The 22,465-nt window shown below is 39.1% G+C and overlaps 2 protein-coding genes across 2 annotated transcripts; both read right to left on the bottom strand.

Moving 5' to 3' along the window:
* Nucleotides 1-947: 947 nt before the first annotated feature.
* Nucleotides 948-4,548, bottom strand: snrpd3l (small nuclear ribonucleoprotein D3 polypeptide, like). Its single transcript, XM_074618016.1, has 4 exons — nucleotides 4,409-4,548; nucleotides 3,142-3,282; nucleotides 1,633-1,825; nucleotides 948-1,173 (listed from the first exon to the last, which is right to left on the bottom strand). Exons 2-4 carry the CDS (start codon nucleotides 3,265-3,267, stop codon nucleotides 1,109-1,111), a joined length of 384 nt encoding a protein of 127 aa, XP_074474117.1. The 5' UTR covers nucleotides 3,268-3,282; nucleotides 4,409-4,548; the 3' UTR covers nucleotides 948-1,108.
* Nucleotides 4,549-7,983: 3,435 nt separating this feature from the next.
* adora2ab (adenosine A2a receptor b) lies at nucleotides 7,984-20,487 on the bottom strand. The gene is made up of 5 exons (XM_074617986.1): nucleotides 20,247-20,487; nucleotides 14,498-15,012; nucleotides 13,395-13,526; nucleotides 11,143-11,249; nucleotides 7,984-9,988 (listed from the first exon to the last, which is right to left on the bottom strand). Exons 2-5 carry the CDS (start codon nucleotides 14,695-14,697, stop codon nucleotides 9,117-9,119), a joined length of 1,311 nt encoding a protein of 436 aa, XP_074474087.1. The 5' UTR covers nucleotides 14,698-15,012; nucleotides 20,247-20,487; the 3' UTR covers nucleotides 7,984-9,116.
* Nucleotides 20,488-22,465: the final 1,978 nt, after the last annotated feature.

The raw sequence follows: 22,465 nt of genomic DNA, 5'->3' as shown, positions 1-22,465 counted from the left end.
AAGAAAAATATATTTTTTTAAATATATAAATAAATTAAACAGTAGATACATGTCCTATCAGGCATGTTATAGTGACCAAGATAGCAGCTTCTTAAATGACCACTGCCACTTTTTTTTTTTTTTCAAGATGTACTGATGCTCATTTGAGCATGTGGTGACATTTCACTCATGTTCAGTGCCACACAAACTGACCAATGTGTATAGACTTACAATTTCACTGGCAAAACTGAGCAAAGATAAATAACATTTAGAACAATTTTTAGCCATTGGGAACATTTGCATTCATGACGTGCAATATGTAACTGGTGCGTCTCGCCAAATCCCTAATATTTAATTTAACTGATTAATTGTAAACTGGGGGAATCCAGGTGAGCCCTCTTTTCAGGAGTGGTTCACAGAGTTGGCAAGTGGCATCATACGAACAAATTTCTTTCAGCTCGAAGGACAGGACTGAGAAATATGTGGCGAAGTGGGGAGACTACTTTGAATACATTAATATGGACAGATACGCCATCACACAATACTCGCATACTCTTTGTGCCTGAACATTAATTGGCTGCTTGTAAATTCGATTAGATCATGGTGTAGATCAAGATGGGAATATGTATTTGATTTGTGTTCATTATGATTTTGTAGATTTTTTTTTAAATTATTATTTTGCATATAGGAGTCATTTGATTTGTGGACCAAAATGTGACAATATTCATGAAAAAAAAAAAAACAATAAAAAACTAATTCCACAAAAAAACAAACTTTGATTTATTGTTGTAAGAAATCTATATGATGCAAATTCAACTGGGGCAGGTATGATGCTGAGAACTAAAGGTGATCACATGAAGAGCAGCCATTTGGAAACCAAGTAAATCCGACCATCAGTGAGGAAAAAAAATAAAAATAGAAGTGCTTGCCAGAATATATTAGCCGAGTTAACCAGAGGACAGGACACATCAAATTGAAATCTGTTTATTTTCATAAAAAAATGAAAGTAAAGCAAAACCGCGAAGCCCAGTATTGCAAAAATACCAAAGATATCCAATCCAAAGAAGACAAAATTAAAAAAACAAAAAAAAGACTATACAATGCAACAATCGTAACACAGCTGGAGCAGTTATCGCCTCTTCTGGAAGATGTTGCCTCTTCCCATTCCACCACGGCCCCGACCCCTTGCAGCCACTGCAGATAAAAATGAGGAAAAAGGAGAATTATACCAAAATTATAGAAATTCCCATTGGTTCACTTATTTTGCCACATAGATGATCTATAAAGTAAATGAAAATATGCAAGAGGCAGATAATATAAACATGTACGACACAATGCAGATATCCCTGTATCAAATGCTACCTTTGTGAAACTAATACGTTTCTGTCAGAGTTGTTACCCATGGAACAAAATATTGGGTACACCTTAAAATATAGTATATCTATAATCAAAGTGCTTAGAGTAAGTAAGGTGCATCGACCAGTAGCATAAGGGATTTGGCAACATTTGTGGAAAGCATTTCTCTCCTGATAAGTTTTGAGTTCTGCTGCACAAAAAAGTGAATCAATTTAGTATTATAGATATATATATATATATAAGGTTAACAAAAACACAGTGTCCTTGTAACTAGCCGGGGAGATATGCTCCACTCACCTTGTGCTTTGAGAATAGCTGCCTTTCCCCTTCCTGCGCCGGATCCTTGGTTCTTGTTCTTCATACTCTTTAACATGGGAGCGTTCTTTAACATGTCAGGTAGGATCAGGAAGCGGATCTTGCTGCCACGGATGTAGACTTGCTCCAACTGCGCCACCCGGCCATCACGATATGTCACCGTTATATTGGACATCTGCGGGGACAGAAAATGTGTAATTTTAGCTACACGCTACAAGTTAACTCACATGGTTGAAAAATATATTAAATGTAATATAAAGTTCTTACGCTAGAGGCGGAAATCCGCTTGAATTTGAACTTAAATCTAAACTACAGCTAAATATGGCAGTGCAAGCCTACCTGTAACATACTGCAACAATGGGTGTTTTCAATCAGTGGTCTCTCAACACCTCAGCTCTGCTGCTAACCGACTAATGAGGGTTCAGTTTACAACTTTGATTCTAGGTTTTTCCAAGTAACATCCTAGCGTGATTGGGAGCCATGGCTCTGGTACTTGTCAGGGTTGAACACTATTATATTCAATGAGACACGCCACAAGATGGGAAGCTTGCAAACCTCAAATTAACTAGAAGTCAAGAAACACTGTCTATTCATGGTCACAAATCTTCAAATATTTAGCTAGTTGCTTCAAACGGACTGAGCAGATGATGAACACACAGAAGTAACACTTAATTAGGGCTGTCCGAATGCCATTTTTTGGGCTTCGAAGCTTCGGTGAGAAATATTCCTAGGTATTCGAAGTCTCTGGACAGAGCCGCTGCCGCACTTCTGTACACAAACGTACCTCTTTACATTAAAAAAAACAGCGATATCCATCTGAAAATAACTAAAAATAATTAATGTTAAATATGAATAATGTGGGATTATTCCTTATTTCATGGGCCATTTATGTTTTATTATTACATACTTATAAATGAAAAAAACAAAATGAAGCATTTGAATACTGATTTGGAGGTCCATTACCATGGAAACGGTTGAAGCTTAGAAGCATTCGGGTCAGCCCTACACTTAATCCATTAAAAATTGCAAATATTTCAATATTAAAAAAAACATACATGCACCTTAAACACTATATAATAGTGAAGGATTTATTTAGATCGCCATTAGCAGTACATATGAAGGTAAAACCAGTGAAATCAATCAAATGTAGATTTGTAGGAAACACTTTCAACACAACAGCATCAGCCTCAAGAAAGTTACACAAAGAGGGTAATCTGTAATTCTCCTTAAACATCACTCATTTTATGGGCATTTACTTACACATATGATAAGATCATTCAAAACCAGAGAGCTCACAACATACACTGAGTTATGTGTGATCAAGTACTCAAGCCTACAAACTATTGAAGACTGCCTGAACTAATTAGTTCCCAAAATGCAAGGATAGTGAAAGGAAAAAAAGGAACATAACACTGTGTGGAAACCAGGCTGTAAGGAAGAGCTTCATTTATGATTAATATTCAGCATTTAATCTTATTATTAAGGACCAACCTGGCAGTTCATGTTGTCCTCGGCCTCGATCAGCTTGCCTCTGTACACCTCTCCAGTGTTGGTCTCACAGGTCACAATGTGTCCCTCTGCTTCATGCAGGACTTTGATTGGCACGCCAATGGACATTTTTCAACCGTCTTCCTGGAAAAACAAAACGTATTGTAGGAAATGTTACAATGTGCTGTCCCACAATGAATGACCGTTTATCAGTTTTGGTCAATTTTGTATTTTTTTCCTGCAGTTTACCAAAGGACTCTCTCTCTTGACAGAGACTTGGTTCTTTTTGGATCCTCAGAGGACTCCTCAACTCTCCCTTTACATATTCAAACAGCTCTATTGATGGGCATGGTATTAGCAAAAGAAACGTATTCTCAAAGACTGGAAGACACCAACTCCACCGTGCTTCAGAAACTGGTTGCATGAATTGGTCTCAGTTATCCACATGGAGAAATTGGCAGCCAATAATTTAAGATGTCAACATAAATGGGAAGAATCTTGGGGCCCCTTTCTGCAATAGTTGGACTCAATTTGACAGCATTTCTATATTGATTGTTTTGTTTTTCCTTTTCTCTGTTGGACGTATGGACGGCTTGCATTTAACTATCAGGTGGATGAAACTGTATGTAACGATATGTATGTTTTGTCCTTGACATGCGGTTTAGATCATTCTCTCTTTTAGTTATTTCTATAACTCCTCCAGAGTGTAAATGAGTGTGCGAGTGCACGTGCGTGAACTTTTGGGTTGGGTTATGGGTTTTTATTTTTGTTTGATGTATGTGTTGTCATTAAAATTTGTCAATAAAAATATATTAAAAAAAATGAATAATCACCAACAACCTATTTTCAACAATTACTTCTGTTTTATGTTCTTTAAACTGCTAAGAAAGCACGAATAGAGCTATTCAAAATCATTGTGATATGTGTGACTCCCTTATTATTTAGCATTAGCTGCTACTTTAGCTCTGGTACTGTCTCCTAGAATACCTAAATAGTCTCAAACGTAGCAACTAACTTAAGCCGCTTAAAGTATTACAGTGAACTATTAAATACTAATCACATACATGTGTAGGATGCAATGTGTGAATACTAAAACGCAGGCCTGGTAAACATGACCAGTGTCTTTGTAAAAGCAGAGACGCTTAGCCGCGAGCTACATTAGCTGAATGAATGAGCTCGCTATGAACAGCACGCACCAACACCACTGTTTGGGGGCAAACTGACTGATAATAATTGTATTTTGTAAAGTCTGTTGAGACGGTGAACTTACCTTGATGCTGTGTTGAAAGCTGGTTTCTTTGTGGTCGTTGTTGTTTCTTGTTGAACGACTTTCTCCTGCAACGTGCTCTTGTCGCTTTCGTCTACCTTTTGGAGCCTTTTCCGCCTACCCACAATGCAACAGCGGGTCAATGAAGTGCTTCCTGTGGCATCGCTTCTCCTTATTGGCAAACCAGCTTATAGGTGCATTACGGCCACCTATTGGACTGGAGTGTGGAGCAGGAGATTGGCAGGAAAAAAATAAAATAATAATAATAAAAAAACTAAAAAACAAAAACAAACAATAAAATAAAAAATAATAATTATTAATAACAATAATAATAATGATAATTATAATTAATTAAAGGAGCACCTTCAGCCACAGACTCATCCCCCCTGGCACAACACAAAGCGCCTGGTGGTACGTGTCCACAGGTTCCGTGCTTTCCACGCTCCCCATTCATTGTCTATGCAAGCAGCCGCGCAATGCATTCTGGTAGCGTGGCGTCGCAATTCGAGAGACTAGGCGTGCAGGAAGCCCGCTCCTCATTTGCATAAAGTTGAAGTCCTGGCTACTTTATGCAAATCACGGGCGTCCGACGCGACGCGCCGCCTCTCGAAACTCCCGATAATCTTTTAAACTAAACGTTGTCGAGCCAAAATAAAGACAGATTCATCAACTGCATGGGTTATTTCTCGCCTCAAATGTTTTCAGAAACACATTACAGTGAACTATTTACGTGAAATAAGAGAAGATAGTTTCCAAACGAGCCTCCATACTGGTTCCGGTTTGAGCAGCAGCCAACGGAGGGAAAACGTTCGTCCAATCAGGAGCCGAGTGCCTTGTTTCTAGGGACAGCCCACCAAGCGTCCAATGTTGGGAAGCGTCGCGTCGCCTCGCGATAAAAAACGCCCCTGTGGACACGTACCATGGGTCAGTCCTTCATGCTGGTAGCCATCAGGCTCCACAACCAAGAACTGACCTCCATATGAGAACTATGAGGACTTTAAGAACTTTAAACACGCACTATCTGCAACCATGTTGGACTCTAACCACTGGAGCACTGTATTCTTACTTTACACTATACATCCTATATACCACTTTATAGGCTGCACATATGTACATATTACATTTATTTATTGTACATACTACATTTATTTATTGACGGACTGCACACACTACGTTCACCCATTCACTCTGTATCTTCTATATCTTTATTTATTGTTTTTATAATTTTTGTATACCTTTACCTCTTCTGTGTTTCACTCTGTTTGCTGATAGGGGTCATCATCATATATGTTCAGTTCTTCATAAGCTCTGAGGAGAGACTTTGCATGTTGTCCTTTCATTAGTCTTAAAGCACTGAGATGATTGTCCACAAAGTCTCTTTTGAAAGCGGAAAATAGAGGTTTAATTTTGCTCCATTTGGATGCATGGATGAAAAAATTTGCCATCAGTATCAGATTGTTCAATATCAAGTCCCTCTTAATGTCCTTCATGTTAATACCAAACACAATATTTTCTCTTGTGAGAGGAGCAAGTAGTTGGATTTTGGTTGACAGCCAAGTCCTGTAAATCTTCCCAGAATGCCGCAGAATATATACAGTGGAAAAACAGATGATCAGTAGTTTCAATCTCAGTCTCACAAAAGTTGCAGTTATTGTGATCAACATTAAATCTCTTAAGTCTTAGCAATCCATTGGATGGATAAATATTAGTCATTATTTTGAAATGGACTTCTTTTGTCTTGGGGCTTACAGGGTAAGTGATGTATTTAGATCTCCGTTTCTTAATGTCTGAGTCTGAAAACAGTTGGATGATGTTGTTTCTGTTTAATCGTATTGGGTAAAGTATGTTGGTCAGGTGAATACATAACAATTTGTTTTTGTTTTTGTAAATCCCTTTTTAATTTGAACTATTTATTTCTGGATTCATATTTTATTTTTAAATTATTATTTTTATAATTCTTCTTTTTATTGCCCATTAAAATGTAAAATAATGAATTACTTTGTAATTTAATCCATTTATTCATAGATTAATAATTTTTATTGTACAATTATTTATTAATCAATTCAATGCTTTATTACTATTTCCGTGACTTTTATAGTCCTCCATAGATCTCTAGATCAGACACCAGCGCTTGCATCTCAGGTGGAAGGGACTAAGATGCAAGGAGTCGAGGAAAAGAATCGAGGAGGTACAAACTTGGAAATGGGAAAGGCCTCAGAAGTTTTCTGTGATATGGGTCCATGTCTCCACTGCATCAGCCTGAGAGAGAACGCAAAGAGAACCCTAAAACAAACGTTGTTGTTGCCTCTAAGCAACTGTGTTATTAAGTTATTCAGATAATTTGCTTGTACTTTCTAAAAAGGCATGCTGAAAATTTGCATGCCAATGTCATGCTCATTTATTACTGAATGGCATGCTATAAAGACACCCATTGTTTCCCATCAGGAAATCATACCATCATATACCCTGCTGGAGCCTCTCGTGTGATTACTAGACAAATGACGGCTCCTATGAGGTCGATTCGGCAGTTGCTATTGCATGCACCTTCAACAGTCCCTTGTTTATTTAGGGTTTTGTTTTTTACTGTGTTGAAATGACTCAGACTTAAATCACCGACATAATTTGCATAACCCTTATGTCATGCTTATCAAAATATAGAACAAATAAACAAAGCATTCAAATAATGAAATGGCTTCATCCATTTTAATACCCCAGGGCATGACCACAAAGTAGAATACATCACTATAACATGCATAGTGTTTGAATAAACATACAGTACACAAGCTGGATACATATCCATGTATGTTTATTCCTGGAGACATATCTCTGAGATTGCTTCAGGGCACGTAAATGCTGCTTAATGCAGGCCTTCCCCACAATGGAAGGGCTTTTTAATGAGGAAAGAGAAAGCATAATGGCATAATAAAAGACATCATCAGATGAACCTTCATTTGATTTCCATTGCATTAGGCTCATTGACTGGCGTCAGCAGCCAGGCCACTCTGTAAACACCTCTTGCTGAGTAGTCTGCGGTCATGTGTATGTACTTTACGTGTGTACGTGTGTGTGTAGGTGTGTTTTTCTGTGTCTATTTGTGCAAGACTGACTCTGAAAGTAACCACACTATAGGCATATGGAGTGATATTTGAATAGATTAAACAAGCTCTTTGTTTTGGATGGTTGGTAACGGGTCCTGTATACATTGGGTGCCTTTTGACACATATGTTATATGTTGAACCAGCAACGGACATGTGTTGCCCGGCAGTTTATCAATTCACTGATCAAACTAGCGACATCATATGTTGTGTGACCATCCGGCACTTTGAGAAATGACTTTTTAAACAGATCTTTACACAAGAGAGGGGACACGCCTTATGCTTGACTTCAAGCAATGTCAATGTTTTCACCAAGTTGTCTGTGAGGACTGTTTTATGGTTCATTCAGACCATCAACGGACACACTTCAGTCTGTGGGTACTTCATCTATAACAGCATGGAGTCTGTGGTACATATAGGTGGTTCATTCATGGTAGTTCTGTAGCAGAAAGTGACCTCGGCTGATGAAAAACACTGCACTAATTCATATTTAAGACTTTTAATTCAACAATACAGCTGACCATTACAAAAGGTGACCTGATGATGCAAAAGTAGTTCAAGAATTTAAATGTTTAAAGTCTTTTAAAAATGCATTGTAAGATACAGTACAGTTGATAAAGCATTGTTTTCTAAAATGCACATTGTTTAAAAGGCATGCAGCCTTAAAAAATTCCTGATTGAACTGTTATCAGGCCATTTAATAGGCGTTATCGGTCGCTTTAAGCACCTTAGATGTGGGTCAGTAGGGGCCTACTACGTTGTAAAAGTTAAAATCAACACATTCTACTGTTGTAAAACTGAATGAAACGTTACATTTTGAACACTAACAAAAGGCCTCTTTATGTTTAGGCAACAAAACCACTTCATTAAGTTTGGGGAAAAACATTTTATTTTGGCTTAAAATCACTGTTTCAAAAGTGAATGTGAAACTTAACGCTTGTGAATGCAAAGACAACTGCTCGTTGTTAGTTTCACATGGGATGCAAACCCTGTGTTTTGTGTCCAATGCATCGTCCCCGACATCAGGTTCACTATACTACAGCGCCTGCCTTCTGCTTCTGCTTCGGTCAGAAATATTATGATTGCTAGAGGTCGCTCTCATCTTCTTTTATTCCTTGTTTCGGTGCTCTACCATGTGAATAGATGATAAAAACTATTAGTAGGTGTAGTAGGCCCTTATTGACCCACATCTAAGGGGCTTATAGCGACCAATAACGTCTTTTTAATAGCCTGACAACAGTCTAATTGGCTGAAAAAGGGACATTTATCATGGAAAAAGAACACATATAGATGTTATTATACTGCATGTCAAGAAAATGTTATTATGTTATGATCAGCCCATTTGAAACATTCACCTGTTTTGACAAATTCTGTTGTGTGCTTGTAGATCTGATCCAACTCAGAGACGGTTGATGAGGAAAAAGTAAAAAAAGCAGCAGGCCAAAAATATTCCCTGGAAATGTGACTTCAGAGAGAGAAACAGACTCGCTGTTGCTGTTGATCTTGTGTGTTTTATGGCGACAGAAATACATGTCTAATACCTGAACATCTTTGTCATGAGACTTCTGTAAGCTCTGTTGGGCGGTCAGTCTGTTGTAGGGAGAGAGCCGGAACGTTCACAAAACGTCTTTCACCTCCAAAACATCTGTCGTTCCCTTCAGATGTGAGACCGACTCAACTCCATCCTGAGCATCAAAGCCCAGGATGCATGGCTGCTGCGTCGCTGGAAGGGTGCTACCCTTTGTTTGGTGTCCGTTGGGTATGTAGCTATTTGGCGCAGCGTCTAACCTTGATGTCCAATGGCAAGAGTCTTCATTAGCAGTTTTTGGCGGCTGCGTTCGGGCAGGACTGGGGTCCAGGACGTAGTTGTTCACCACCGTGCAACAAGTTGAACCCTCTCTACTGGTACCGGAGGTAGTCCGCGTCATACTGTTGCCCCCAACCCCAAACTGTTGTCCAGCCTTCTTCCTCAGGATGTTCTGGTACAGGATCCTCCGAAAGGTCTGCCTGAACTCCCGAATGCGATAAGCATAGATGAAGGGATTCACGACGGAGTTAGCGTGGGAGAGGATAATGGCAATGTTCATCACCCAGAGGTGTGGGCGATTGCAGTCCTGACACAGGTGGTTGAAACTGTTGATGATGTGCAGCGGGAGCCAACACAGAGCAAACAAACCTACGATGATGGCCAGCGATTTGGCAGCGTGCACTTCCCTCTGCAGGGTTGAACGAGATGAGCCTGACGTTGAGGTTATCTCTCGTCGAGTGGGCGCGTGTGTAACTTTAAGCCCAATCTGTCGGAGCTGGTGCCGAGCGGCCATGAAGATATTGGCGTAGATGACCAGCATGACCACCAGGGGCACCAGCACGCAGCCGAAGAAATTGAAGTAGACCATGTAGTCCAGGTCGACCACTACTTCAAACAGGCACTCCGTCAAGCCTTCAGGGCACGTTTGGGTGCTGGCCGCGTGGCGCGTGGCGTTCCAACCTGCACAACAGAGCCAAGGGTGATTAATTGCCAGTTTTATCTTTTAAAGGGGACCTATTATGCTTTTGTGCTTTTTCCCTTTCCTTTAGTGTGTTATATAGGTTTTTTTGCATGTAAAAGGTCTGCAAAGTTTCAAAGCCCAAAGTCCACGCCAAAGGGAGTTAGTCTCTCCCACAGAAACACTGCTCCTGAACTGCCTGAAACGCCTTGCTTTAAGACCCGCCTTTTCTTCTGTAACGTGGTGATGTCACTAAGTAACACATTTTGCCTAGCGACTAGTTTGGCACGCCCTCAAACAATTTTTGTTTGTGTCTTTTCCATGCATTGTTTCCCCCTCATATGTCTGATGATTTTGAAAATGTTTCTAATAATTGGATGTTGAGGCTTAAAGCATGATATGTTTGGATATGTGTATACTTTAATCAACCCCTTTTCCAAATTCAGGTGTTCTGGCTTTAAAGGGATAGTGTGTAGGATTTGACAACATTTAGTGGTGTGGTTGCAGATTGCAACCAACTGAGTACCTCTCCGCTCACTCCTCCCTTTGCAAGACTGTGGTAACGCTAGTAACATCACATCACCGAGTTAAAATACGCAGTAATGCCGTTCGCCTCGCTCAGAGGCCACCCTTACCATAATGACACTACTTTAGGAGCAACGGAAGTCAGACGGTGTCTTGCGGTATCACAGTTTTTCACTCTGCGGCTCATGTTAACGCAGTTAAAGCGTGTCAGAGAACTACGGTGGCCTTCAGATAACATAAAAATATGAAAGGCTCTCTCTAGAGCCAGTGTTTGGTTTGTCCATTCTATGCTACTGTAGAAACATGGTGGAGCAACATGAAGAGGACCCGCTCCCTATGTAGATATGAAGGGCTCATTCTAAGCTAACGAAAACACAATGATTCTTAGTTTCAGGTGATTATGCACTAATGAAAACATAGTTATGAATATTATATTCCATTTCTGCCAATAGATCCCTGAAATGTTACACAATGTTGCTTTAAACAACTGACAATGAAACAAATGTAAACCAAAACTCAGGTATCAAACCATCTCCTCAGAAATCTACACTATGGACAATGCAACAGATGCCTAGTTTTTGTTTTTCTACAGGTTCGGGTAAGTCGGCTTTACATTTGCCAAAACAAATACCTCCTGTGTGCCAGCCCAGCATCGGTGTCAGGCCGATGCCTACAGAGAGAACCCAGCACAATGCGATGATGCCCTTTGCCCTCCGCCCGGTCACCACGCTGTTGTACCTGAAAGGTTGAGCAGAGTAACAGTGATACATTAGGGATAGTGTTTCAAATATCTAAATTAGGGCTGTCAATCGATTAAAATATTTAATTGGGAATAATCACATGATTGTCCATAGTTGATCGCGATTAATCGCAAATTAATCAAAACAAATTTTCTCTGTTCAAAATGTACCTTAAAGGGAGTTTTGTCAAGTATCTAATATTCTTATCAACATGGGAGTGGGCAAATATGCTTGCTTTATGCAAATGTGTGTATATATTTATCAATTAACAACACAAAACAATGACAAATATTGTCCAGAAACCCTCACAGGTACTGCTGCCAGCTTAATGGGAAAGGATCTAGCTAGGGTCACCTAGCGCAGTCACGTCTCAGAGAAAATGTTTTTAGAGTAGGGCTGATACAAATATTTAATTGCGATTAATCACACATTTATGTCTGTTCAAAACATACCTTAAAGGGAAATTTGTGAAGTATTTAAGACTCTTATCAACATGGGAGTGGGCAAATATGCTTGCTTTATACAAATGTGTATATATATATACAGTATGTATTACTGGAAATCAGTTAACAAAATAGTGACAAATATTGTCCAGAAACCCTCACAGGTTCTGCATTTAGCATAAAAAATGTGCTCAAATCATAACATGGCAAACTGTAGCCCAACAGGCAACAACAGCTGTCAGTGTGTCAGTGTGCTGACTTGACTATTACTTTCCCCAAACTGCATGTGATTATCATAAAGTGGGTGTGTAAAGGGGTGACTCATGGGTACCCATAGAAGGTTTTCTAGTTTCATATGATGCCAGTATCTTCACTTTAGCTTTAAAACAACCTAAAGATCGCAAGTTGCGTTACTGCATTAATTAAATTAGTGGCGTTAAAACTAATTTGCGTTAACACGTTATTATTGCGTTAACTTTGACAGCCCTACTCTAAATACATACTCATTTTGAAAAAGTCTGTTAACAACACAACAATACTCAGAGGAGTAGACTGGGTGAAATGTTGCAATGTGTCATTGCATGACTCTGCAGACAGCTGAGTGAGTGTGCATACATCTGCAGTAAAGGGTATTTCCTTCCTATATTGTAATTTACTGGCACACTTTTTTCATCTAAGCTCTGACGTTGATCTGCTTTCAACATTTAAATTTCCTCTTTTCATAATTTTCGCAAGTTATGAGGTGTTTTTGAAGACCGCGCTGGCCGCATTACAGTGCACATTGCTTCATGAAGACATAAGGAATGCACAAATTTGGCTCAGAGGAAATAAAAATAGGAAATCAGCATGAATAACTACAGTATTCTCGGTAACATCACCTCATCTACAGCCATTGTCCCATGTGACTGAGGTCTTTCATGGCCACGGTGGCGGCCAGCAGTCTATATTAAGCCTCCTAAAACTCTGATGAATTATTAGCTCTCCGGTCTCTTCGGTGCCAGGGGTTGTGGCACCAGCGTGAGCACGCAAACACACACACGCTTCAAGCCGTTATGCAACTGCTTATGCAAATGCGTCACCTGCTGTGACTTACTCGATGAAATATCCTCTCATTGTGGGAGTAAAGAATGCAGCTGGTTGCACATGTATGAACAATATGAGCCAATGGGGTGTCAAAATGCCCTGTGCAGAAAGAATGGACAAGGCTGTAAGCTGCGAAATAAGCGAGGCATTTTAAAGAAGTAGAATTTGAATGGTGTTGGATGAAAATGATCAAAGCCTTCATCAGATTTAAACCAACAGCACACACAAACAGTAACCCAATAAAGCCTGTGGAGACATACATCTGTGTCTGCCCACAGCCGGCCAGATTAGCTGTAAATTGAATAGAATCTCTCTATAATTCAATGTGTTTTGCTGCACTGCATATGTGCTTTCTCACGTTTAATGGTTCACCCACAGTCCTCTGACTTGTGTGTGAAAAGAGCACCATGTTCAAAATATACATCGTAAACCGTGCAACAGTTCACATCCAAAGGCAAAAGAAACATACTTCCGCAAAAATATCATTTTCAAAACAAAATACGGCTCTGTCATCAAGTCCCAGGGAGTCTGAAACATGAATCTGGTTAAAGTGATAGAAACTGTCTCTGTTTCAGTTTTCACCACCGTTGATGTGATCTTTTCTTGTTTCCTCTCACCTGAGTGGGTTCTTGATGGCGATGTAGCGGTCCACTGCGATGGCCAGCAGGCTGAAGATGGAGCTCTGGGTGAGAATGAGGACGAAGCAGGCGATGAACAGGCAGCCGTAGAATTTGGTACAGAAGCCGAGGCTGTTGGATTGCAAGAAAACATCACAGGTCATTACTTTCTTACAAATCTGATAAAGCAATGTTCCTTAAATTATGACCAGAAACAGTTTGATTTATTACCCTTTCACTCAAGATTACACTACATTTAAAGCTGCAGTGGGAAGAATTGGAGCAAATATGATTAAAAAAAGTTATTTTTATAAAACGGTCACTATGTCCTGACAGTAATGCATGAGAGAGGTAATCTGAAAAAAAAAATCATGTGCCTCTGTGTCCTCTAGTGCTCCTAATGGCATCTGCAATATTTCACAGACCGGAGGAAAACAGCCAATAAGAGCAGAGCTGGAGCCTTGCCATCTCTGAGCAGCTGTCAATCACTCGCAACCTCTGATCAAGCGGTCAAACTAGGCAGCGTTGATCAAATATGAATCAATATTACTTTACATTACTGTTACTTTTTACTTTAACGCCTATAAAATGTTTTCAGAAACATCTTGTAGTGTACTGTTAAGCTGTAAAATGAGGAAGTTTGTGACCCGGCAGCTATGTTGAGATCAGGCAAACTTTCTCATTTCACAGCTAAACAGTACACTACAAGATGTTTCTGAAAACATTTGAGGCTTTACAGTAACAGAATATTGATTTATATTTGATCAGCGCTGCATAGTTTGACCGTTTGATCGGAGTTTGCGAGTGATTGACAGCTGCCTCTCCTTAATGAACAGCCAATAGGAACGCTCTCTCTCTCAAATGACCTGTGATTGGCCAAAGTCTCCCGTAACAGGCTAGATTTTTTAAAAGCCGAAAAAAAGAGCCATGAGGAGGTGCAGAAGTCTAGTTTTCTCTCAGAACACTTGAATTACAATATGCTAAAAGGTTATTATGGAATTTTTGCCCAATTATGCCCAAAAACTTTCTGCCTACTGCCACTTTAAAGCCTATAAAAAAGACGATTATCAAATATTCTAATGAAATAACAAACTTAAAGATACCTAATAGTGATAGCGAAGGGGATTGCCAGCAGCCCCACAGCAATGTCAGCCACCGCCAGTGACACCACAAAGAAGTTGGTGATGCTCTGCAGGTTGGAGTTGAGGTAGACGGCCCAGCAGACCAGGATGTTCCCGGCCACAGACAGGCAGGCGCTCACCAGCTCCAGGCAAATGTAGACCAGCTGGTCATTCTTCTGCATGGTGATTTTTTCCTCGTTTGTTGCTTTCTTTGCGCTTTCATCCCACAGACTCAGCCGCTTGACTTGTTTTTAGACACAGTACCTGCTCGCCAAACCGCATGGTACGACTTCAGGGAGGAGCTATAGTGTCACAGGAGGACAGCTGAGGCAGGAAGTTCCCACCACAGACACCTGCCAGACTTTTGCTCTCTTCTTCTCAACCGTCTTCGCCTATATTGCGTTCAGCTCTTTGTCACAGACGGCAGCAGAATATGGAGAAGGAAGGGGTCCGGGAGTTTTGCCCCACCGACGGCTGCCAAATTTAAGAGCAGTGGTCTGGAGGGAGGAAGAGAGAGAGAGAACACAATCTCAGTACTCTAGCCTGTACAAACAGATTGCAGGTTAACACACAGGTCAGAGAAGCCATCTATCTCAGGAAGACAGGAGGACAGTTTATTTTGCATGCTGGGCCAAAGCAGACAGGCACAACAATGCACCTTTTATTTCAGGAAAAGTTTCCCAAAAACCCTCCCACACACACTAATCATTCCCGTCACTGACTCCCAAATCACTGATAATTACACAAATTGAACTACCTATAAATTTCAACACCATTGTTCCAACACTGGAACACTTTGTTAAGCTATCTTTGCTGCGTTTTTTCAGGGCACTTAGCTAAAGTCCTCTATGTTGTGAGCAGATTAGGGTGTATTATTACAACCTCAGATGAGTGACGTGTGTAGGCCAAGTTGTTCAGTTTACTGGGGAACAGCAGCTCAGGGGGAGAGAGAAAGAAAGACACACAGGTTTCCAGATCATGGGAGAAAATAAGGCCGCATTTATACTGTGCATTATTATTTATTTTCTCTCCAGCAGTTACAACTAATTGAAATTATCTTTGAACTAGAGCTGCAATGATTAATCGATTAGTTGTCAACTACTAAATTAATCCCCAACTATTTTGATAATTAATTGAGTATTTTTTTTAAAGCGAAAAAACCTCTGATACAGCTTCTTAAATATTAATATTTTCTGTTTTCTTTACTCCTCTATGACAGTAAACTGAATATCTTTAACTTGTAGACAAAACAACACATTTGAGGACGTCATCTTGGCTTTGGGAAACACTGATCCACATTTCTTTTTACCATTTTCTGACATTTTATAGACCAAACAACTAATCTTTTAAATGACTCATCTTTTTGCTGGGGAACCCCCTCAAAGACCCCTGATTCCATCCACTTTGGGAACCACTGGACTTGTCGACTAATCATCGTTTTGGTCTTCGACGACTAAGATCTCTTTCGTTGATTTGTCGTTTTTATATATTTTTTTCATGCTGAATGACTTATTTCCAATAAATGTATGAGCACATCTCTGGTAAACACAAGATTTAAAGTGGTGCTTTTGTGTGATTTTTGGTGGAGCAACTCAGTTTTACAGATTTGTTGATTAAATCAACTAGGGATGCACCGATACCGATACTGGATTGGATATCGGGCCGATACTGACTCAAATAGATGGATTGGATAACGGTGACAATGGGGCCCATCCATTCAATTCAATTTTATGTTTATATACTACATTACATACTGGAATTTTAATTTAAGTTTTGACCAATTTGTTGCTGCATTAAAAGGTTTACACACTTGAATTATATTTCCTGTTGATCTTAAAGATTTTTTACTAAGTTGTTGGTGTACGATTTATTATTTTAGAACGAAGAACAATAAAATTGATATCTATGGATTACATTTTGTTTTACAAAGTTGGGAAAGCAATGTTCAGGTCAAGCCTGATGTTGCCTTACACATAAAAGAATGATCCCACTTCCACACAGTGAGGCATACAGCTTATTAATCATACACTGGTATCTGATCGGTACTCGGTATCGGCCAATACCCAAAGCCCGGTTATTGCTATCGCTATCTGGACTGAAAAAGTCGGATCGGTGCATCCCTAAAATTAACTAATCGATTAGTCGACAAAATCGCATGAGTGTTGGTCGACCAGGAAATTTTTGGTCGAGGATCATTTTTAAAACTTAGCAGCATTAACATATTATATGGGCTGCTGTATGTCAGTCCACTCTATATATGGCACGTTTCATCCTGCTGGTTGAAACACTGAAACATACATATAAAACCAGCCTTTATCTCCTCTGACTCAAAGTACAGAGCACACAAAGCAGACCTATGTTGAAGGTGAAAGTTATTGACTACAGGGAAAAGAACAATTCGCAAATATGACCTAGTTCCTGCACAAGGCCCATACAGTGAGTATAACATTTGACCAGATAAGATTCAACAAGATTGAATGCACGACAAACAATTGATTATGTGACAACGGAGGGGAAGGTGGGTCACTATAGGAGCGATTCTGGGACCATTCTTATTTTGGGGGCCTTATGTCAGCAGAGAATAGGAATTTCGATCCATTCAATTGCACTGTTTTTCTCTCACTGCGTCAGAAATGTCTCAATAGATTAATGTGACACTGATCTTCATGTGTTCATACACTCTATGAGTTCTCCTTGAGGAGCCCATGAGGATGCTCACTGACCTTCTCCCTACTACTCAAGCTGATGCCCATGCTCTAACATCTAGCGGATGTCAAATACTTTCATTCAAATCTAAACGCCTGTCAGATTCGAAACCTCTAAGGAGATTTGAAAGAAAGCTGTGATAATGGTCATTATTATTAAGTAAGCCAAGTTAAGTTTCAGTTCCGATGAATTCAGTTATAAGGAAATTCCCCACTGAGTAATATCAAACCACAAACAAATTAAGGGATGGAAACTCACAGTTACCTTCACTGTTCTGATAAACATGTGTGGGTATGGGTAGGTGGGGTAGGTGGGGTAGGTAGGGTAGCCTACTTAAGTACCTTCCTGTCTGTGGCCGTTCAGGCTTGAACATGATTAAAAAGAGATATTTTACTGCTTTTTACTTCTCAATTAAACTGGCCTCACATGTACTGTATAAGAGGAAAGCATGGTAAAATACCTTAACTGCACTTTAATGTCCTTACATGGAAATGTAAAGAGTAGGGCTGTCAAAGTTAACGCAATAATAACACGCAAATTTCTTTTAACGATGCTAATTTCTTTAACGCATTAAGGCAAATTGCGATTATTAGGTTGTAGCGGGCTCAGTTTTAAAGCTAGAATGATGGTACTGGCAGAAAACTAGAAAAACCTAAGAAATCCATTGGTACCAACCATGTCATACTAGCTTGTCGGAAAGGAGGCAAAATTATGCTACATTTTGGCGAGGAAAAACTGACATTTTCAAAGGGGTCCCTTGACCTCTGACCTTAAGATATGTGAATGAAAATGGGTTCTATGGGTACCCATGAGTCTCCCCTTTACAGACCCATTTTATGATAATCTAATGCAGTTTGGGGCAAGTCATAGTCAAGTCAGCACACTGACAGCTGTTGTTGCCTGTTGGGCTTGAGTTTGCCACGTTATGATTTGAGCATATTTGTTATGCTAAATGCAGTACCTGTGAGGGTTTCTGGACAATATTTGTCATTGTTTTGTGTTCTTAATTGATTTCCAGTAATACATATATACATACAGTAGCATAAAGCAGTATTTATGCCCACTCCCATGTTGATAAGAGTATTAAATACTTCCCTTTAAGGTGCATTTTTAATGGATACAAAATGTGTGATTCATTTGTGATTAATCACGATTAAATATTTTAATGAATTGACAACCCTAGTAAAGACACACTAACAGAAACAACCCCTTTGTTTCCCTTCCACACAGTCTTCTTTCATTAACTACCAGCAGTGATCTTGATTGGCAGGAGGTACACTGGAGCAAAGTTCCACTTTTTCTCCATTGTTCTGCTGCTGAAACCTCCTCACAGGCCAAAGGTATTTAAAAACCCAGGTTTTATCCAAATTACAGCGTCCAGCCATTTAGTTTTTTAAGCTCTCAAGAGGCTGCAAAAGTTTCTGTATACCTACACAAGAAAGAATTCTCAAAGTTAAACAAACAAATTGCACTTTACATAGCTTTTACCCCCCAAAGCTGAAGATTATACTATCACATGATGAGCCCTGTTGTTTAACCTTCTTCCAGCTGGCTACTTTGGCAAAAAGCTACTCCCCTTTATTATTATTATGGTCATGGCTATATGTGCCAAGAGGCCTTGGAGGAAGTGATAAGAAAATGCACATCCTGCTGGAGGGGGATCTGTCTCTGCTCTGTCAATCAATGCAGCAGCTCAGCTCCGCCAAAGTCAAAGGAAAACAAGAAGAAAACGCTGCTGTGTTACTATTGGCCAAAGCACTGTGTGTGTGTAACTAATGAGGGAGGCACTGACATCATGTTGTGAACTCCTGAGAGCAGGAACAGATACATTAACAGCGTGTGAGCCAACAGTGGACAATCACTGCAGGGTGAGGTATGTGTTTGATGTAATACTGTTAATGTCAAGTGATGGTGAAAAGGCCTCTTTTCATCAGCCATATACACTGACATAAATTCATACACTTTCATAATTAAAGCTACTTAGTAGGCCTAATTTTTGTTTTTTACTACAACCATCTAATTCATCAATGCATTGCCATGAATACTTCACAACCCTGACTCAGTGAAAGCTATAGTGCGAGTGTGCTTTTGTTCAATTTATAAAACACAGTCATTGTGCCATAGATTGAGAAAAAAACACAGCATCAGAAAACAGTCCAAACATGAGCTCCTTTATAAAGAAGAAGTTTAGTCAAGTGTGCTATTAGTGTACTTCTCTTAAAATAAGAAAAAGTGTGCTATTAGTGTACTTCTCTTAAAATAAGAAAAAGTGTGCTATTAGTGTACTTCTCTTAAAATAAGAAAAAGTGTTCTATTAGTATACTTCTCTTAAAAAGAGCGTATGCTTTCAGTTTTACTTTATGTACTTAACAAAATTATACTTAAGTATCCTTAGCTTATACCAACAAGTATACAGACAAGTCTAAGTGTACTTGGCAAGTATACAGAAAAGTCCAGGTATGCTTGGCTTATACTGACAAGTATACAGAAAAGTCTAAGTATACTTGGCTTATACTGAAAAGTATAAGTAAATTTGGCTAAGTATAAGTTCACTTAAAGAAAACTTACAAGACATACTTGCAGTAAAAACTACTAAACTAGTAGAGAGTAGATACTTTAAAGTGTACTTTCATGAATTAAAAAGTAGGCTACAAGTATATAACTAGTAAACTAACAGTATACCTATACGTTCACTTGTAGTATAGTTCATATTGTAGTTGTGTACTCAAAGTTTGCAACTCTTAAACTTAAAATATACTTAAAAGTATAATTTTATAAACTAAAAAGTGGGCCAATTCAGTCCCAAGAAATATTGTAGTACAAGTATAAGTAAGTGAAGTAAACATAGTGAAGTAAAGTAGTGCTTTGATATTAGTATACTTATTAGTATATTAGTATACTTATTACATAAAGTACAGTATACTTGGGATTGTACCTGAACTATACTTAAGTTTACTTCATAAAATAAACTTGAAGTATACTTCGTTAAGGGCTGGCTGAACGAGCAGAAAACAACATTTCTTACCTTGTTGTGAGAATAAACACAAGGTGTTTCCATCCGATCCACGTGTCCAGATGTTGGCTGGCTAAAAGAACACAATAAGATGATGCGTTTAATCCAGAAACTTAGTGGAAAAAGCACACTGGATAAAAAACTATAACGTTGTAAATCCTCTGATGATGGCACCGATGCTCATGTTCGGTCTGTCAGGAGAAGTTTGACGGAGTGTCTGTCACGCTGCAACAGGAAAAGCACCGCCTCTCTCTCTCTCTCTCTCTCTCTCTCTCTCTCTCTCTCTCTCTCTCTCTGTTGAGGGGGGTTTCTGGTAAACAGAGATATAGCGATGACTGGAAATAACCGATGCCAATAGGGCGTGAAAAATTGCCCAAAACAGAGCAGCAAGACTCATCTTACACTGCTCAATATGAACGATCACAGAGAGCATGCATCATACACGGTCATGGTTACCACACTGTAAACAATTGCTGTTGATTCACAGCAGGATTTCAACAGTATTAACATGTTATTGCTAAAAACAGTGCTTTACTGTTATTACAAAAGAAAACCTGTTAAATTACGCTCATAGGCCTTTTTTTAACTGAACTATAATGCATTCTTAAAAAAACAGCACTTTACTGCTGATCAACTGTCTAAAGTATCATCAGTAACAGTTTAATGCAGTATTTTCTTAAATTCTGGGACCTGATCTGCACATGTGAGGCTTGTACATTGTACATGATTGTAAACTCAGTGAATTAGCTTTATTGTTCTTCACTCACATGTTGTTATGGTTTGCATTCTGTGCTTGTAGCCAGCTAGAGACACACATTTTGGGAAAAGTGTCAACAAGTCTATTATAGCCTTTTTCCTAGCAAGTGCCTTTAATTGTATTTAGTGTGACTATTCCTATGTCTGTAACCTGCTAAGTCTATTCATCTAGGCAAAAAATAATGTTTATTAAAATGTATGTAAAAAATACAACCTAAATAGTGCATTAAAACAAATCAGTAAGATAATGTAGGTGAAAAACAGCTTTATAATGTATCTTTAAACAGTAAATTAACTGTAAAATACTGTGAAATTAATAAAAAAAAACAGTTCAAACTGTATTTTTCATTAACAGTACAAAGCTGTAAATTTCAGCGACAGTATAATAATGTTAATTTTACAGTAATATAAAGGCAACCCTGCTGCCAGCTCTTTACTGCTATTTTACTGGGAAATTCTTAACAGTGCAGTAGAGAAAAGACTCTCCTTAAGCACAGCGACATTCTTTAGTAACAGCATTTATTCTACTAAGGCCAAGAAAGTGGATCACATCAGTCCAGTTCAGTTCTTTTGGACCCCAGGAAGACTAGCTGGTGCCATTGGTATCAGCTAATGGGGATCCTTTTTAAATAAATAAATAAATAGGGTGAAGGGCAAATATAAAGTGAAAAGGGGGCTGATATACTCTGAATTTCATATTATGGATATGTCAGTCCAGGGGCGGCTCTAGAATTTTGTTTTTGATGGGGTGGCCAGGCTAGGGGCACAGACTCAGAGAAGGGTGGCACATTTAAACAACATGTAAAAAGTAAATCAGTAAAAAAAAAATTACAGGCCTAGATTCAAGGTAATAATAAACTGTACATTATAAATAACAAAATAGTTTATTTTGTGCAAAGAGGAATGTAAAATATGCAACGTGTATTTGTAGATGCAGTGCAACAAGCGACAAAGTTTTCCACCATATATAGATGTGCATAAGGCAGAACAACTTCATTAACGGTGACGGTAGAAATTGGCTCTTGGGCCCGCAGTGAGAAGCTGTAGCAGCAGAATGTTACTCGAGCCATTTGTGCGGTGTGTACCACACTTCGTTGAAAGTTCTCTTCCTGTCACCATCCACTGTTCGAGGAAATACCTTCAAATGTGGTCATCTGCCAGAGATGAGAGGGGAAAAAGAGATTCAGTTTTAAAACTACACGAGTGATACATGGTTGTTAATTTATAACATACTGTGCATTAAACCTGCGGTAGGCAGATTATGTTTTAGCATCCTTGGGCAGAAATTCCATAATGACCTTTCAGCATATTGTAATTCAAGCGTTCTGAGAGAAAACTAGACTTCTGCTCCTCCTCATGGCTCTTTTTACAGGCTTTAAAAAATCTAATCAACCAATCACAGGTCATTCCAGAGAGAGAGAACGTTCCCATTGGCTGTGCAGTACATTACAAGATGTTTCTGAAAACATTCAAGG

The sequence above is a fragment of the Sebastes fasciatus genome, chromosome 19 (genome assembly GCF_043250625.1).
Source record: "Sebastes fasciatus isolate fSebFas1 chromosome 19, fSebFas1.pri, whole genome shotgun sequence".
In the NCBI taxonomy this organism is placed as follows: Eukaryota; Metazoa; Chordata; class Actinopteri; order Perciformes; family Sebastidae; genus Sebastes; species Sebastes fasciatus.
This window is presented reverse-complemented; position numbering and strand designations above follow the sequence as displayed.

Bases quoted from the DNA above. Each gene is read 5' to 3' on its own strand.
- snrpd3l (XM_074618016.1), bottom strand. From the start codon at position 3,267: ATGTCCATTGGCGTGCCAATCAAAGTCCTGCATGAAGCAGAGGGACAC. The intron at 1,826-3,141 runs GTTGGTCCTTAA...CTGTCCCCGCAG, and splicing joins AGGACAACATGAACTGCCAG to ATGTCCAATATAACGGTGAC. The intron at 1,174-1,632 runs GTGAGTGGAGCA...TTTTATCTGCAG, and splicing joins AGCTATTCTCAAAGCACAAG to TGGCTGCAAGGGGTCGGGGC.
- adora2ab (XM_074617986.1), bottom strand. From the start codon at position 14,697: ATGCAGAAGAATGACCAGCTGGTCTACATTTGCCTGGAGCTGGTGAGC. The intron at 13,527-14,497 runs GTATCTTTAAGT...GCAATCCAACAG, and splicing joins CCCTTCGCTATCACTATTAG to CCTCGGCTTCTGTACCAAAT. The intron at 9,989-11,142 runs GTATTTGTTTTG...TCTGTTGTGCAG, and splicing joins GCTGGGCTGGCACACAGGAG to GTTGGAACGCCACGCGCCAC.